This window comes from Doryrhamphus excisus, chromosome 22, assembly GCF_030265055.1.
Source record: "Doryrhamphus excisus isolate RoL2022-K1 chromosome 22, RoL_Dexc_1.0, whole genome shotgun sequence".
Taxonomy (NCBI): Eukaryota; Metazoa; Chordata; class Actinopteri; order Syngnathiformes; family Syngnathidae; genus Doryrhamphus; species Doryrhamphus excisus.
The window spans coordinates 2,210,280-2,226,991 of record NC_080487.1 but is presented as its reverse complement, the minus strand read 5'-3'; the positions used below and the strand labels follow the sequence as shown (position 1 = coordinate 2,226,991).

General features: G+C 43.1%; 1 protein-coding gene across 2 annotated transcripts in view; it reads right to left on the bottom strand.

The window, feature by feature from the left end:
• The window catches only part of trrap (transformation/transcription domain-associated protein), a 57,285-nt gene that overhangs the window by 6,730 nt on the left and 33,843 nt on the right, over positions 1-16,712 (bottom strand). For both annotated transcript variants that reach the window (XM_058062239.1, XM_058062240.1), the window contains 11 exons: positions 14,705-14,896; positions 12,432-12,627; positions 12,027-12,145; positions 11,535-11,681; positions 10,516-10,616; positions 8,605-8,806; positions 6,938-7,099; positions 3,783-3,873; positions 3,464-3,669; positions 2,676-2,937; positions 75-300 (listed from right to left, as the gene is read on the bottom strand). In XM_058062239.1, coding sequence (XP_057918222.1) covers positions 75-300; positions 2,676-2,937; positions 3,464-3,669; positions 3,783-3,873; positions 6,938-7,099; positions 8,605-8,806; positions 10,516-10,616; positions 11,535-11,681; positions 12,027-12,145; positions 12,432-12,627; positions 14,705-14,896 — 1,904 coding nt within the window. The remainder of the gene's footprint in view (positions 1-74; positions 301-2,675; positions 2,938-3,463; positions 3,670-3,782; positions 3,874-6,937; positions 7,100-8,604; positions 8,807-10,515; positions 10,617-11,534; positions 11,682-12,026; positions 12,146-12,431; positions 12,628-14,704; positions 14,897-16,712) is intronic.

Below are 16,712 nucleotides of genomic sequence, written 5' to 3'. Positions count from 1 at the left end.
ACAGACCATTGAGAAATATTCCTCTAAAAGAAAAGCTCCTGTAATGAGTAGCAATGTCTCCCAGTGACTCTTACCTGGCAATTTTGATGTAGTAGTGGGTTGGTTTGGGCATGAGGAACTCCCCGGGAATCTCCACTTCGGCCGTCTGAGCGGAGAAGTTGCTGAGGAAGCGGCACTTCTCCTCAATGAGGAAGAACTTGGGCAGCTGCTTGGTCTTGGCCTCCAGGATCTTTATCCATTTCTTGAGCTTGGAGATCAGGTTGTGGAGTTTCATGGAGCCCGGCACGCTAAAATCAAAGTCTGGCGGCAGAGGAGACAAACAGTAGGAGTTACTCCAGGTGAAGAAAAGAAGCAGCACTGATGAGTGGAAAAATCATAATGCCTGACAATGACCTTGAGCAATACGACCCTCCCAGACTGCTCAACTGGAGATGATCCCAGCTGCCAACAGTCCAAGGTTGGAATAGTAGCGGGCAGCTCCCAGTTGTGCTTGTGTGTGTAACCTTCACTGCAGCTGTATGCCCGCAGACTAGTTACTAAAACTGCGAGCACATTCAGAGTCCTTCTCCACCCAAAAAGCTGAAATCACCTAAAATGTTGCCCGATGTTTGAAGTAAGAAATTAAAAGATCTGTGTGTTTATTTAGTCTTTATTTAATCAGTGATACGCACCAAAATCACCTTTTTTATCAGAGCGATTGCCTCTGCGAGGAAGGTGATTACACAGAATGTACAAATATTGTGCTTCACCGCTGACCGAGGCTCTCCTGTAAGTGCCTCACTTGAGGGAATGTCACGGGAATGTCGTCAGGCAGCGCAAGGAGCCACTATTTGCTCTGTTGAATAAAAGTCTCCTTGTACAGGCTGAGATATCATTAAATTACAGCTATAAAAATAAGAGTCTCGAGCCATTAAACTGCTGTCTCTAAACATATTGCATACAGCGTGCTTTGATCAGCTATATAAAAAGGAGGGGACTTCCATTTTAGAGCAAAGCCCCTCCGGACATAGCGCGATGGCGTACACTGCACGTAGACACTGACCCACGGCTCTTGTGTCTGTTCAAATGAATCCATGCTAAATAAGAAGCAAAACATTGTTCTTTTTATAGCGAACCTTGCTGTCCATCTGGCTGCAATTCACCTTCCGTATTAACAGTGGCAACACTGAGCGAGTCCACAGCAAACAATGCCAATTTAGCACCTTCACAGTGATTATAACCATCATAAATTTTAAAAAAAGGCACTCGGCAGACAGCAACATAATCAAAAGAAAAGCGAGAGTCAGATGAGGTTGAGAAAGTTTACCCTCTGATCCCGTGTTCTGAAACCCATGCTGGTTTTCAGTTCTATCGGCCTGCCTGAGGACACACAGCAAAGGAGACAGGCTGCCGCTTTAATCTATAGATCAGAAATAAGATGGGGGTAGATCTCTGTGTGGCAGACATCATTTGCTGACCCCACGCTGACCCGGTGGACTGTATGCGCGTAGTTGGGTGGAGTCCACTTCCACTGTGTCCTGTAAGGTGGCTGACGCCAGCACCAGTATGATAGGAGCTGGATGGGGACTCTGCTTTCAAGCAAGACGTGTAAAAGTTACAGCTAAAGCTGAGAGTGATAGTTGACATTTGATCCCTGTAGGGAAATGAAATTGTCACCGAGGCCACATACATTCATTTTCCCAGAGCTGTCACTAGCAGATGCAAAGCCAATATGCGACTAAACACTTATCCCGCCCTAAAAGGCTTTCTGCAGGGCAGAACACACAGAATTCAATAAACAGAAATGTTATGAGATTTTTTTTTTTTACTCCAGAAAAAAATGCAGATGACAAAAGTCTCCCAAACAGCTCCATGACTAAAACAGCAACTCATGCAAATAGCATTTGCCATAATTGGATTTGAATGCCTCCCTGCTGCCAGATGTTATATATGCTCACATAAACCCATATTTTCCGGCCCACAAACCCTGTGAAAGCAAGTGAGCCACTAGCTCGGTGCGAGGAATGGGAGCTTGGCTGCTCAGTCGCTCTGTAAACCCTTTTTGTTCCGCTTTGGCGAAAGCTTGTGCGGTTTGGGTGTTGCTCGGCGGGGCTCACACTTGGCCGTGGGGACAGCTGGGTAGCGATGGTGGACAGGCTCGCTGTGAGGCAGAAGCCTTGATGACGCCTGGGTGCGTGAGCACAGCTGGCGCCGCAACATCTGGTGAGATTCATCATCAGAGCGCTCGCCCCGAGCCTCGCGCATCATTGTTTGTGTTGTTCATTCACTTGGTCTGTGTGTCGCCGCCACGCTTTTGCACGCTAATGGCGTCGCACCTGTCATCTTGTTGCCTCCCGCACTGACTTTTTATCGTTCTCTACTTCGATACGCCTATATCCTGTAGCTGATCCTCAATATTAGGGGTGCTGCGATCAGAGTTTTATGCTGCTGACCCATGAGTGAGATCGGGCTATCACTGCTGAAACTGACCACATGGATCAACTGTAATTAACTTTGCTATTTGCTATTGGTTGGCTGGGGATGCTGTGTGTGTGTGTGTGTGTTTTTGAAAGGGGGGTGGAGGCATGACATGGAAATCAAAAACAACAGATCCTTGAGTTCATTTAAAAAGCAACGCAGGTAACTAACTCACAAGCGAATACTTCAAGTAGCGAGTTCTTTGTTGTGGAACCAACCTGTCGTGAATTGGCCCTTCATCTTCTGGAAGACGGGGTCCTGAGCCGTGGCCTGTGCACGGCGGGCCAGTGACTCAGAAGCGGCGCTGGAGAACATGGTGGAGACGTTGGACACGTTCTCCAAGCCGACACCGAATGTGCTGACCAACTTCTTGACAAAGTTGAGTGTGTGTGGCGTGATCTTGGCGTCTGACACCGCGCCGCTCTTCTCGAAGGCCACGGAGTAACACTTAGCAAGGCCTTGCTGCAGCTGCCGCAAAACCTGAGGTCACATAAAAAAAATATGTATTTTAATCTCAAGTCATGATAAAATACAGCGGAAAGAGCAGTGATCTAAAGCAAGTAATCCCGCCCAAAACCGTCAACTTCTGTCAACAATTCATCTTCGCCGTCTCCCCCATCTCCCTTCCTGGTGCCTGTTTTCCTCACACAGCTTCTAGAACCTGCTACGTATAGATTAGATGCCAAGTACCTCGTGGCCATGTTCATGTTTATACTGCAAAAAAATGAGGCCATATGGCTTTATGGTGGTTTATCTTAGTATGTGCCAGGTGCTCACGTAATCAAATACCCGAAAATAAATGGTGAAGTGACCCACTTTTGGCCTAATACGCCACCTAACACCTTGTAGAATAACAGGAAGTCACTGAGTCAAAACCCAAGCTGGGGTTATGTGGACTATCAGGTTGCTTGCACCGACTTGCATTCACACGTTTGCACAGATGGAGGACACGATCAAGTCAACTGTATTATTTTCACACACATGAAACCAGCGCTTGTGTTCTCACCTCTTCGTGCCAGTTCTCCCTGAACCACACCATCTGGTCCACGATGCCCTCCAGGGAGGAGAGCAAGGTGGGGTGTAGCTCGCGCTGCATATGCATGATTCGGCTACATCGCCACATCGGGGCCGTGGCCCTAATTGGCCCTGGATCCGAGGTCCCTGTGTGAGACTGGGCTCCTACTGAAGTGGGCTGCTGCTGCCCCGATGAATCTAAGGGACAGCATTTTTTAACAAAACTCATCAGTATTTGTGCCACTGCGTACATACGTTCAAATAGCAATGCTTCAACACAGTACCGACAGAAGACAGCCATGTTTTCTTACCACTTTTGTAGCGCTCCCTCTGCTCAATCTTGAGCGTCAGGTAAAGGGTACGAATGGGGAAGTACACAGCCTGGGGGTATACTCGTCCCACCTGGCGGATAAAAGAGGGTCACGTGTTACATTTCAAAGAATCAACCCCCCTGAGGACTTGAAAGGAGACAGTGGAAGCAGACAGAGATGGAACGGTAGGAGATGGGAGAGAGAGAGAGAGAGAGCGAGAACGAGAGAGAGAGTGCTTGTCTGCGAGTCGAGAGAGATCACTCTGATGCAGCCAGAGACCTCTGCTGTAACACTGGGAATGTTTGAAGCTCTGCGTCAGGGGAGCGGGAATGCAAAAGTGAAGGCAATTGATGATGAAATTGCCCTCAAGACTTTAAGAAAAGTCACTGACAATATTGGGGGAGCTAAATAGTTGAAGAAAGAGGTGACAAGTTGGGAAAACAAAGAATTCACCTCAAAAAGAGATACTTGCAATGTGATAAAATATCACCAAAGTGCAGATTTTAGTGCATAATTCATAAGATGGCCTTGGGTCAGAGTTTGCTCTTCAGGTATGCCATGCTGCTAACACGGGTTTTTAAAACTTTTAAAATATCTGATGAAACAAAGGAACATCTGCAGACGAATATGAATAAAATATACACTATCGGTCAAACCTTTTAGAACACTCCAATTTCTCTGCAGGTAAAACCGGCATTTTTAAGTGTTAATATGAATATGGCCTGTCTCTCCGACATGTTTAATTCACTTCTTTCTTGCCATTTTTGTAGCAATAACTTAATTTCTGCAGTACAATGCTGTTCCACAGTGTGTTCCGAACACGTATTATGTGTGACAGGGGAGGTACTCAGTTCTCCAGAACTTGGAACACCGGTAGGAACGAACTGCACCAACTGCCAAGGCTTGATCAACCTCCGTTTCTGCAGAGCAGCTTTGAATTGTTGGCCCATTTTGTGGTCACATTATTTTTCAGTTTTGGGTAACCCAAGTATTTCCGCCAAGTATTTAGTGTTTCTAACAAAGCAAACCAGCTTTGATGAAACTTTTGACTATGTGTATTGATGCGGAAAAGAACTTTATGATGGCCATTTATGTGTTGAGCTATATTCAACAAATATATACACACGCCACTCTGTTGAATATAGCTGGACTCAACAATGTAAACATTTCTCTAGGTACACACAGAGAAATGACAGATGAGGCATATAAATGAATAATCTAATATAAATAATAATATAATAATACAATGAAATGCACCTGTTTTGCGGATCGGGTTATGGAATGAGAAGGTGTATGTGTTGGACAACAAACAGATGCATTTTGGAGTGGCCTTTTATTGTGGCCAACCCAAAGCACACCTGTGCAACAATCATGCTGTCTAACGAGAATCTATATATTTGTCTGATAGATGAATTTTGAACGCTCGATACAACGTCCCTCTGATAACTTTTAGTTACAACAGCCCTGTGATAGTGGACAAGCTAAGAAGTTGAGAACTTTCAGTGACAGGATTCCATTCTAGGCCAGCTCAGAGAAGGGTTTCTCCTGTGACTAATCAAGATTTGAGAGAATCGGGCCATAGCTTGGTAGAGGAAGCACTCTGCACACACCAAGGAGGAGGACACAGATGGCAGATGAGACAGATGGGATTAACTATGTTGTAAAAAAGAGCTGATAGAGTTGCTTTCTTGTCTTGCTATAAGACTTCCTTCCCACTCTTTTCCTTCTTTTTTTTATTTCTCAGTGGTGAGATGCAGCAGGAGATAAGCGCCCTCAATCTACACTCCAGTACTCTGCAGCATATTGTGGGGAAACAGTTCTACTATTGTCTGCTACTGTTTACCTGAGCTCAATGTGCACATTATATTTAAGGCATGGAAGATAGATGAGATGTAACAGCAAGGGCGGGGGCTTAGCAATGACAGGAAGAAGATCTAAGTGGCAGCTAAGAGCAACGGTAAAGCTGAAGAGAGTGAAAGAGTGAAGTTAGGCCGAGCGAAGAAGCCAAGGCGGGCTTGATGGAAAGAGGTTGAATGGTTGACAAGAAGTGGGCAGCAAGCACGTTAGATGGGCTGTTGATATTCTGTTAACTTCTGTACTCTGTTAACGTCTTGCAGCCTACCCCCGGGCGCTCTTTGCCTCACCTTCATCAATTTTTCAGTTTAAGTTTTTTTTTTTTTTTTTTTAAACATCCCGCCACAAAAAAAAATCTAAATAATTAATGACAGTGGTAGAGACAAAGTATTAAAATGGAATTCTTACTTTGCATAAAAAGCATTGCAATTAATTACATTGACCTTCTACACTCATCAGTCAGTCAGACATAAGAGACAAACTGACTGAAAACTCAGACATTCTCCCAGTGGATGAAGGTGTTCCCTAGTCATCAACAGCCAAAAAAAGTAATTCTCCTCAATGTGATTCCTGCTCTGCAGAGAGGATGGATGTTTGAAGATCAACCCCCTTCAAATCGCGCAGAAATAATACTCCATTAAGCAATGCAAATTAGCCCTCGCATTAATTATTTGCTCTGTTCTTGTCGTGCGGATGCGTTCCGTATTAACTTATATTTTATAATTTCTTGGGCAAATCATTTGAAATCCAATTCGCCGGGGTTTAGTGAAAGCCAATAAATAGGTGTCAAAGTGGAAGTGGGGGAATTTGAATGCTTAATTTGGTAAAAAAAAAAAATAATGCAGGATAGAGACAGGCCACTTTGGGGGTGAATACAGTTAATTCGTCATGATTAGGGAGCGGCGCATGAACACAGATGCTAACACAGGAAGCAGATGTGCTGAACTGAATAGATAGAGGGAGGAAGACAACACAAACATGTTTAATAAATGGCGGCGGCCAACATCCCAACATGAGGCTGTTTGGATCGCTTTCATCGAATTATTATATTGCTAACATTTCAGCAAGGGGCAAAACTACAGAAATACAAATGGGATAAACTTCTGAATAGCCAGTGTACAGCCTGTATAGCAGCATAGATGTACTATCCACTAGAAATGACTACATGCCTTCAACCAACAGAGTTATGGTCTAAACTACATGAAGGCTGCTGGCACTGAGGAGCTACGGTTCGTTGATAATAGAATCTTTGCTGAAATGTGAGGGTGTACTCGTTTATGTGAGATTGAGAATGTTTGTACCTGGCTTATTAGGTTGAGCAGAGGCTTGCCTTCAGAACCAACCAAGCAAGTGAGTAGCTGTGGTATCCACGCCAGCCACTGAATGGGCGGGACTCCGATGCAGTACTTGTCCACGGCGTCTGCCAGGGTGTTCTTGTCATCGAAGCTCAGGAGCCACAGCACCTAGAAATGAAGTGTGAGAAGGGATGAAGGTGAACATGAAGAGCAGATACATGGGAAAATTCCACTTGACACAAAGCAGCCAGGATGATGTCTCTATCATTAGTCAGACTGTGTCGTCTTCGGCTCTGCACAGCAGGAGGGGGGGGTCTGAGAGTGATGCAAAGCACTTTCTGGCTAATTGTTGCATCCATAAAAAGCTGAAACAACGTAGGAGGTAAACTGTGTGCACTGACACCAGGGTGAAGTTATCATTAACCCCTGCAGACACTTCTGTGAAGCGACCAGGTTACAGACTGCACATAATTGCTGGTAATGACTAGTCAACCGGCTTTATCCATCAGTGTGAAGCACTGCCAAACCGCTTTGGCAGGACTGTACCGGCAGGGACGGGGTAGATGGGTCAACAGAACATCACAATGGTCTTTGAAGCCTGCCGCAGCCATAATTATGACAGACAAGGATAATGTCACCTAATAACACTCGCTTAGCCAAGACAAGCCGGCGTGAAATAATTTACAGTAGCATAATGTACTGCAATTTCGCTTTAAATTTGGTGCTGATTTGATGTTGCATCCTTTCAAGGATAAAAGCACCCCCCCCATCCATAAAGGAAGCGCATACAGTATAGTGCTTAAGCACAGAGGGGACCAGAGCAATTGTGAAGGAGCTGCAATGAATGTCTTGGAGTGTGTCTGAGTAAGTAGGCGCTATGCTTGTTAGCAAGGAGCCTGCCTTGTTACCTCCCACACTGGGTGTGCTTGACTGGCGAGTACGATAGCATTAGTCTGACTGTTTGAAAAAGGTTGGCCCGTATGGAGGGCGGTGAGATTGGAGTGTCAGGGGAGGCCATTAGACCGTCAGCGTCCGTGTAAGAGGATTCCACTTCACCATTGATCTGCCGTGGGAACCCATCCGCACAGACGACTGCTGGACTGTGAGCAATCAAATTACGACTGAGGCTGATGGTGGAATAAAATGTGTTTCGTCCTATCAGAAGCAATAATGTATGGTCTGGATGGGGTCTGGAGACTGGAGAATTAACAATGACCCTATTTGGAAAAATGGTCTTATGAGGAGAGAAATGCTTCTGCAGGTGCAGAAGTGTGGTTGCTCAAGCTTATAAACACTAATACATTTTCGAGCTCAGAGTACAATTTAAACGGGAGCCAAAGGCAGCTGAGCCCCCATGAAGGCAGTAAAATTATCCATATGCGCACATCATTAATACATGACCAACATCCGTAGCTGTAATACAGAAATATTGCATTTTGCAGTGCCTGACCAAAGTGTGCACACCACTCACATTTTAACTACAGTCTATGTTTTCAAGGGACAATGTTGTCTAAATTTTACTTGGACATACTTTACAGAAGTCAGTTCACAGATTTTGTCCATAGTAGACTAATGTTCAAATGTTTTTTTCAAACTCACAAAAAAATGATAAATTATACTCTTTTAAAGATATTTCTGGTTTGACATGGTATTTTTTTGCAACGTTTTCTCACCTTTGCTAGGTACTTGCGGGATTTGCTCTCGTTTTGGTGGCGGCAAGCGTGAAGGTAACAGGTAATAGCAGAGACTCCTAGGTGGAGCTGGCGGTCCTTCACAAAGATGTTCTCCAGGTAGTCGCCCCACATCGCCCAGGCCTTCACCAAGACATCGTGCATCTGCACTGCAGCTGAAAAGGCTTTATTGGCTTCTTCTGACCTGCAACAACAGAGTGGAGGTGTGTACAAAACAGAGAAAAGGAAGGTTGAAGTTGTAGAAAAGGGCTTGAAGAGGGTAAGATGAATGAAAAATAAAAACATCTTTTGATCCATGTTCACATAGAGCACAAAAGGAAATGGATTGAAGACTGAGCATCACTGCATCTGTTAGAATTGTATTGTATTGGCTGTATTTACCATGGCAGCACCAGGTAAGCATTTAACTCGGTGTGAACCCATGGTCACCCAGGGTTGAGGTATTTTCATATAATACCATATGAGTACACTTCAATGATATCATCCGGTCAAGATCAATGTACTTAATGGTGGCCGATATAGGAGCTCAGAATCTTGCTATTTAATTTGAAATGACTACGGCATAGCCAGGCAAAAACTGATAGTGAGGAGAATATCTATCGGTGTATAAATACATTAACCATGAAGAGCATTGCTTGAGCTTAGAGAAATCTGCAGGTTGATAACATTGGGAATCCTGAGGATTTTTTTCTTATCTTGGTTCTACAATCTAGTAGTCACACCTTCCAATCCTGAAAATTCAATAACTCATGCTTAGGGGAAAGACAGGTAAGAAGTGCCAGCAGACCCGACTGCACCGTTCATGCTGAAGGGGACAATTATTTGGAGTCATCAGCAGTTTACATCACGCCAAGCGGCTTCTAACCACTCTTTGGCATAAGGCCTGAATATTTTTTTTTATCACTTTTCTACAATTGATTAATAAACACGGCACTTGAGGCGTGCTATCCTGAAGTCAAAACAAGTAGACAGGCCTGTCAATGAAAAAGTCTCAGTGAGATGAATGGTCGGAGTGCTTCCAAACTACTTTTCCCACTTCCATACAGCAAAATGTCTCCCCAGCCAATCAATTAAGAAATGTTATTATGAAAGGCAGTTTGGCATGTGATTAAGAAATGGGAGCTTGATTGCTGTGGGAGTCAGAGCCAAAGACTCTCTGGTAATGCTTAATGGGGTTGCCACTGTCACTTTGCTAGTACTAAAGTACATTAAATGTTTCTACCGGCTAACACAGCAGGAGCCGCGGCACCCAGCAGCCTGTCAAATCTTTGACACCCGTTAAATTGAACGATCCCAAAAATCTTTAGCACACATGGCTGCACACACACACACGAACATAAAGCTCTCTCCACCCATAACCACCACTCTGCTGTTAATTCTCCCCCGGTTAGGGCAAACTTAATGATTGCAATAAACCCTGCTGAGGTGAAGGCAAGTTCTGCTGATCGCAGAGTTTCCTGCAAATTGCCTCCAGTTAATTATTGAGCTGCATATACATTTAATAAGGCTTCCTCAATTTGTCTTTCGCCCCCTCAGGATAGCACGTCACGTCAAAGATGACGAGGTTGGGAGAAAAAAATAGGTACGAGGGGAATTGGGGTATGGAGTACTGAGAGAACGGCCATGATGGTCCACATTCAGTACAAGCCAAGCTCATACAAACGATTGATACACAGAGCACTGGCAATCATTCAACCCCCATTGTAAATTACATATATAGTCCATTTTAATGCATCTGTGATGGATATTAACATTCAAAACAATAACAGTACCTCTCCGGGGTTATGAAGCCTAAAAAGCATTTAAAATAGGACTTTTAGCGTATGAACCTTATAGTCAAAAAAGATGATGTAAAGTATGGAAGCTGCAAAAGTAGAAACGTGGCATCCATACTTGTTGATCTGAGCTAGGAACATGCCCTTCAGGGCGTAGAACTCGGCCGTCATCTCCTTGGTGAAGTACTTCAAGTTGGTGGACTCAATCACCTCCAGACCCTGACGGACAGACATGCAAGGGGGGGGGGGGGGGGGGGGGACACATAAGAAGAAGACGTCGCAAAGAAGATGACAATCTGTGCTGGATGCTGCCATCATCACAGGTGATCATTAAGATGTAAGAGAAGTGTTAAGGGACCTAAGATTCCATTATGGGGAGCCTCTGATTAGTTGTCCCCAATGCACCGCTGTGACAAACGATGTGTAGCAAGAGAGAGAGAGAGGAAGAGAAAGTGCGAGCCAGAGAAGATTTGAAGGGGGAGGGAAAGAGAGAGGGTGTCTTCTGGCACTTTTAATGGCTTGTGGTGTGCTGAACCAGTTCTATTAATCAGAGCTCTCAGTGGGCTTAAGTGTAAGCCCCTAAGATACATTTACACCAAAACTTGGTGCTACAAGACATCACCAAAAGTTACCCCAAATGCTTAAACCCAAATAATAGCTTTTGTAATCAAAGCGGCATCTGCTCCTGGATGCAAATATTAGATCAAATATGAAAAGAAAATGGCTGCGGCATTCAGTTTATAGCTCCTGCTTTGACAAGCTGCGATTTTACAATGTGATCAAATCTGTCGGCTCAATGGCAACCGAGGGCTAAAGGGAATTCAATTAGAATGATTTAAATGAGAGTGGACCAGTTGCTATGTTTTCATCGCTCATAATTACCATATATTGTTCCAATAAAATATTTCACGAGACAGCTGCAGGGAATGTGATAGAGGAATAGAATCCGATGCAAATAAAACAAGTTCATTTTGACTGAGTTAATAAGGACATGTTTGTGGAGTCCTACTCCGGAACAGACAATTACAGACCAAAACCCATGTATGTATTTTTTTGCATGTAAATTAGCTTTCACTTTGACGGACAATTCACCAACACGTCAGGAACGCAGACTGATAACCGTTTCCCGACGCTCACCTGCATGCATTCGTTCTTCCCCATGACACCAGCCAGCTGTAAGTAGCATTTAACTTGCTGTCTGATTTTCTGGAAGCAGTCGACAATTGGCACAGTTGGGATGGTGTGGATTCGACTTAGGATGTCCAGAGCGACGTTCACCAAGCCCTGTTCCGTGTTGCAAGAACATAAGAGAACAAGGTTAAAATCCCACAGTATTTCAGTATGTGGTAATCTAATTATGGAACAGATTAAAGGGGACCTATTATGCATTTTGTACTCAGTTGTCATTGACTAATACTTACATTTGTTTGCTGATTTGAAAGATTTATGAGTGACAAACGTACAAAAAACTTATTACGAAATTAGGAAGAGGGCAAAGACTTTTCACACCACTGTATGTACAGAAGATCTAGTAGATGTATTTTATTCTATACAGACATCTATGATGTTGTGGAAATGTTGTGACAGCTGTAAAGACGACACTATCCTCTCAGTGTCTCCATGACTCACCTGTTTGCGGCCTATCTTGCCATACTGAATGATAGCAGATGCTGAGGCGTGAACTCCCAACATGGCGTTGTTGTTGTTTGGATCATGCTGTGTATTGGTCTCATATGCCGTCACTATGGCTGCAGGGAGACAAAAAACTGAATGTTGATGGCATGTATTTGTATTTTACAGATGCCGTCACTGAAGAAGAATTACATCTGGGATATGAACATCTCAGCATCTCATCTATATGAACATATTGAACATCAAATGGAGCATGGTGATGATGTTGATTAAAAAAAACAACAACAATTTCATTACATCAGTTATAAATGAAAGTGGATTTCCTTGTCCCGGTGTTTATTATGAGGGAGTCAACATTGGACGCATGCACAAGCCATACATTTGATCATTGTGGGTCCTTACCTTGGTAGTGATGCTGGCGCCACATGAAAATGCTGCTCCAGTGAGACAGGTCATCAGACACAATGGGCAGACGGTTCCGCCACGTTTTCACCACAGTCTTCATGTCGTGGAGGCTGGTGTTGCGGCCCAGGTTGGCTGGCTGCAGCCCCGCGTTGATCTGAGCGGCTTCTTGCAACTCTATGATCTGCTGTGCCGCCTGGGGGGGGAGTTGGCAGTTAAAAGTACCACTGCAACCAATGCGAATATTTTATAACTTGGTGTACTTGTGGTAAAAAGAAACCAAAAATGAATACATAGCCCAGTAAACGCACTGTTGATTGAGTCTCAACTACTATGTTGTCTAAAAATGAGAAGTTATTATGCTTTTTCCACTTATCTATACATGTTGTTTCAATGTTGTATTCTCCTGTCTTAAACGATGCCCTGAAATAAGTTTTGGATGGCTATGCATGCTCGGGTTTCCAGACTATAAATTAATTAATTTTTAATTCTAAAAGGTAATTTTTAAACTAAAGTAGTTGCAACTGTTTCACCAGCATGTCTGTTGGCCAAATAGCAAATAGTAAAAAAATGTTTGATCTGACCATATAAGAAGTAAGTAATGCAATTTCTAATTAAGGCAGACAAATGATGTGTCAAATGTCAAATGAGGGTGAGTGCAAACATACATAAGCTCTTAAAAATACAAAATGTACTTGGTGGTGATGAAAATTTCAATAAATAATTAGTATATTAAGGGGGAAGAGGGTGAAAAAAGGTGTGGGGGGGGCCCCTATATATTTGGCTGTGTAAAAAGTTCCATGCTCAAAGAATGTGTCAATGGGGAAAAGAGTAAAAATGATAAGCAAGGTATTCCATCTCATTCTGTGAAAAGAAGCATCATTGATTGGCCCAAAGCTGCTTTGTGAACATATAATCAATCATTCCATTATAACTCCTCATCAATCAATATTAACGCCAGTCTTCCCAATCGATGGTGAGGGTGACCGTCCATTGATTGTCACACATCGCCGGGAGGCAGGATTTGATAACTTGATTTTTGAACCCTTCGGTATCTGAAGAGTCTGTGCTTCTCATTGTGAGACTCTCTCAGAGGAGTGGAGGTTTATAACAGCCTGCTAGACCGACTACAGAGGAATAAAGAGCTTGTTTTACCTCAGCAAAGATAACTGGATTGAACAAATGCAACAACACCCCCCACGCAAACAATAATGAAGTAGTCACCCCATTTAACATTCCCATTTTGAAAGGATAAACCTTTCCAATTTTTAAATAGATCATTCCCAAACAAAATAAATTAGGCAATGCAATATTTATTCTCAATTATCAGGCCATATCAGCTGATGGCCCATTTCTAACCTTCACTGGGAACGTGTCGTTCATCATGTAAATGTAATTCGGCTGCAGGTATTTAATCAAGTGCTATCTGATGGCAGGGACGTAATTACAGCCTTTCTAAACTAACTCTTCTTTCTCCTTTTTCTCCATTTTCATCTTTTCTCCTGTCTTTTTTAATCTCTTGAGGAGGAACTAAAGAGGCTTAAAGCTTTTTTGATCCCCTCCCAAATCGTCAATAATCTAATGCAATTTTACAAAATGGAATGAGTGGTGGCCCCAGAATCCGTTATCAGCATTACTTAACAAGGCAATGTCTCAGGCGATTGATGGTCTCTCAACATGCATCGCTTTCAGTTGTCGGCAATAAACAAACGGACTCTTGCAGGCTTCTCCGTCAGCCTACATTATGCATATTCTTAAAACAACCTCTTAAGAGTACTGTCATTTACGGTATATAAACGGTATATAAAACGAACCCAATACATTTGGAGGGAAAAAGGTACAGGCGTATTAATGCCAAATGATGTATTCCGCAATGGGTCCACGGACAGACAAATACTTTATTCATCTCCAGGAAAACAATGCAGCATTTTAAATTTACTTTTATATTGTTTGATATTTTATATGTACATTGAATGTATTTGTATCTCTGTTAATTTATGTCAGTGGATATGACATGTAAGCCTGTGTTGTCATGGTTGCACCATTAAACCAAAAGAGGATGAGGAAGAAGTGTTCACTACCGTGCGTAAAGTTTATGTGAGGTCACTTGTGAAATTGCTGGATATTACACATTATTTCCGATGGATTTATCGTCTGGACTTCATAACAACCACAGTACAGTGGCACCCTTGTGGCCGCCTTTCAGTCATCATCGCACTTTGATGAAAAAGTAGCGGCTTATACATCGGAATTGCGGTAGTTGTTATACATACCTGCAGCAGCGGTGTGTGCACGTGTGAAACAATATGAGGCAATCTCCTCCACTCCCGGATGGCCAGGCTGGATGCCATCTCCACCAGCCTCTCGATGAAGTTGAGCTGCTGCTCCTCTGGGTGGCAGATGGCCAAGTAGCCACGGTGCATGTTGACCTTCCAGGCCATCTCTTTGGGGCAACTCAGCTCTACCTGGAAATTAATATGCATATTTTAATATGCATGTGTATAGCTAAATTGTCAATGATGAACAATTCCACGCACTGGTAATCATACCAAAATAACACTTGCCCACATAATAATAACACAGTATGCATCCCCCTGACCACTAACACCACCACCATTAACTTCAGGCAAGATCTTGGTAGTGATGTATATTGAGACATTTTTAAGTAAACAGTATCCATACTGCTGTAGAAAATCTACATTACCTTCCTACCTTCTACTACTAACAGAGTATCTTTGGTTGCCCTAGTTGCCAAAACGGTTTGTGTATACAGTAGTATATGCAAAATAGCGCACACAGCTAGAATGAAATGAAAAGTACAGAAGGTAAAGGGTCAATTTTAAGCTATTTTGTATGAAAACAAGAACACAGTTTCCAATTTATGTTGTCACATAACTAATAAACTTGATGAGTCGGTAGGGGAAAAGGCCCTACTATTGACTGAAATGCTGTGTTGATTAGTGCAAAACAAGCAACGGCCCCAGGGAGCCTTCAAAGTCACATTTATTTTACTCTTGTGTATGTATACTACATCAGGGAGAAAATTAATGAGTGAATATGGAGTTACTGTAACTATAGTGCTTAAAGGAAAACTGAACTTTTTCGGGAATTTTTTCCCATCGTTCATGATCCCCGTGTTCGATATGAACACATATGGCTCTCTTTTGTATGCATTCTAAAGATATAAACAGATAAAAATAGACATTATGTGATGTGCACATTAACCAAGCTGCAGCGACAGTGTTGTTATTATTACAACATACAGTGGTTACACCGATTAAACTACATTAATGGAGCATTGACACTTCGCAACAACACACCGGCTAGCTACTAGCCATCTCGCGACTAGCGTCACCACATTGCAGTGCATCAGCGCCGTAGTCACAGTGGTTCAGACCACTACCAAAAAGGCACGGCTACCGCCACTGCTGCAGTATTTTTATTTTGGAGTTTGGAAAAGTTAACGCTAGGTGCAGGCGTTCCTTTCTATGTTAATAAGGGAAATCTATCCAAAAGTAATATGCAAAATACTGTAAGTATTTCATGTTATCACGAATGTTACTACATGGTCACATCATGTATGTAATACCATAAAACCTTGGAGGTTTTTGGAGTTGTTTTAATAGCAGTCTCTGTAGGCGTCATAGATGTGTCCCATTACGTGCGGTAATGAGCTGTCTCCTTTCATTTGTTTTCATATCTTTAGAACAAAAAGAAAAAAGAAAGACGTGCGTTCATGTCTCCCATGAGGATTGTGGATGATTGACAATTGTATTTTTTTAAGTGTAGTTTTCCTTTAAAAAGGGCATGACAGTGAGGAGGCGTAGGTGTGTATTTGCATTGGCTCTTAGGAAATGTAAAGTGATTGGGCAGAGCGCTGTTATCAGGGGTGACGGTTGATGAATGTCCTGGAGACAGGGTCGGCCTTATCAAGGGCCGGCTTTAATTGAAAGCCGGGGCATTTGGATTTCGCTTCTGAGCTAGCGAGGAAAGCCATGCTCCTCTCTGCCGCCGTAAAACAAATCACCCCGCAGCAGATGCCACGGTAATTATTCACACGGCAAGATGTTGTAAATATTAGAGGGTAACAGTGCAAGAAGAAAGGAAGGAAGGAAGGAACAAAACAGGAGGGGAAGGATAACAAATAGATGAAAAAGTAAAGATGAACTAAGTTAAAAGTTAAAATTGGTAAAGGAGGAATGGCGCGAGAAGACGGTGATATAGTGGAATTGGTGTTGCCATCCAGACAATTTAATTAGGTGTCACCTTACTCACGACTCA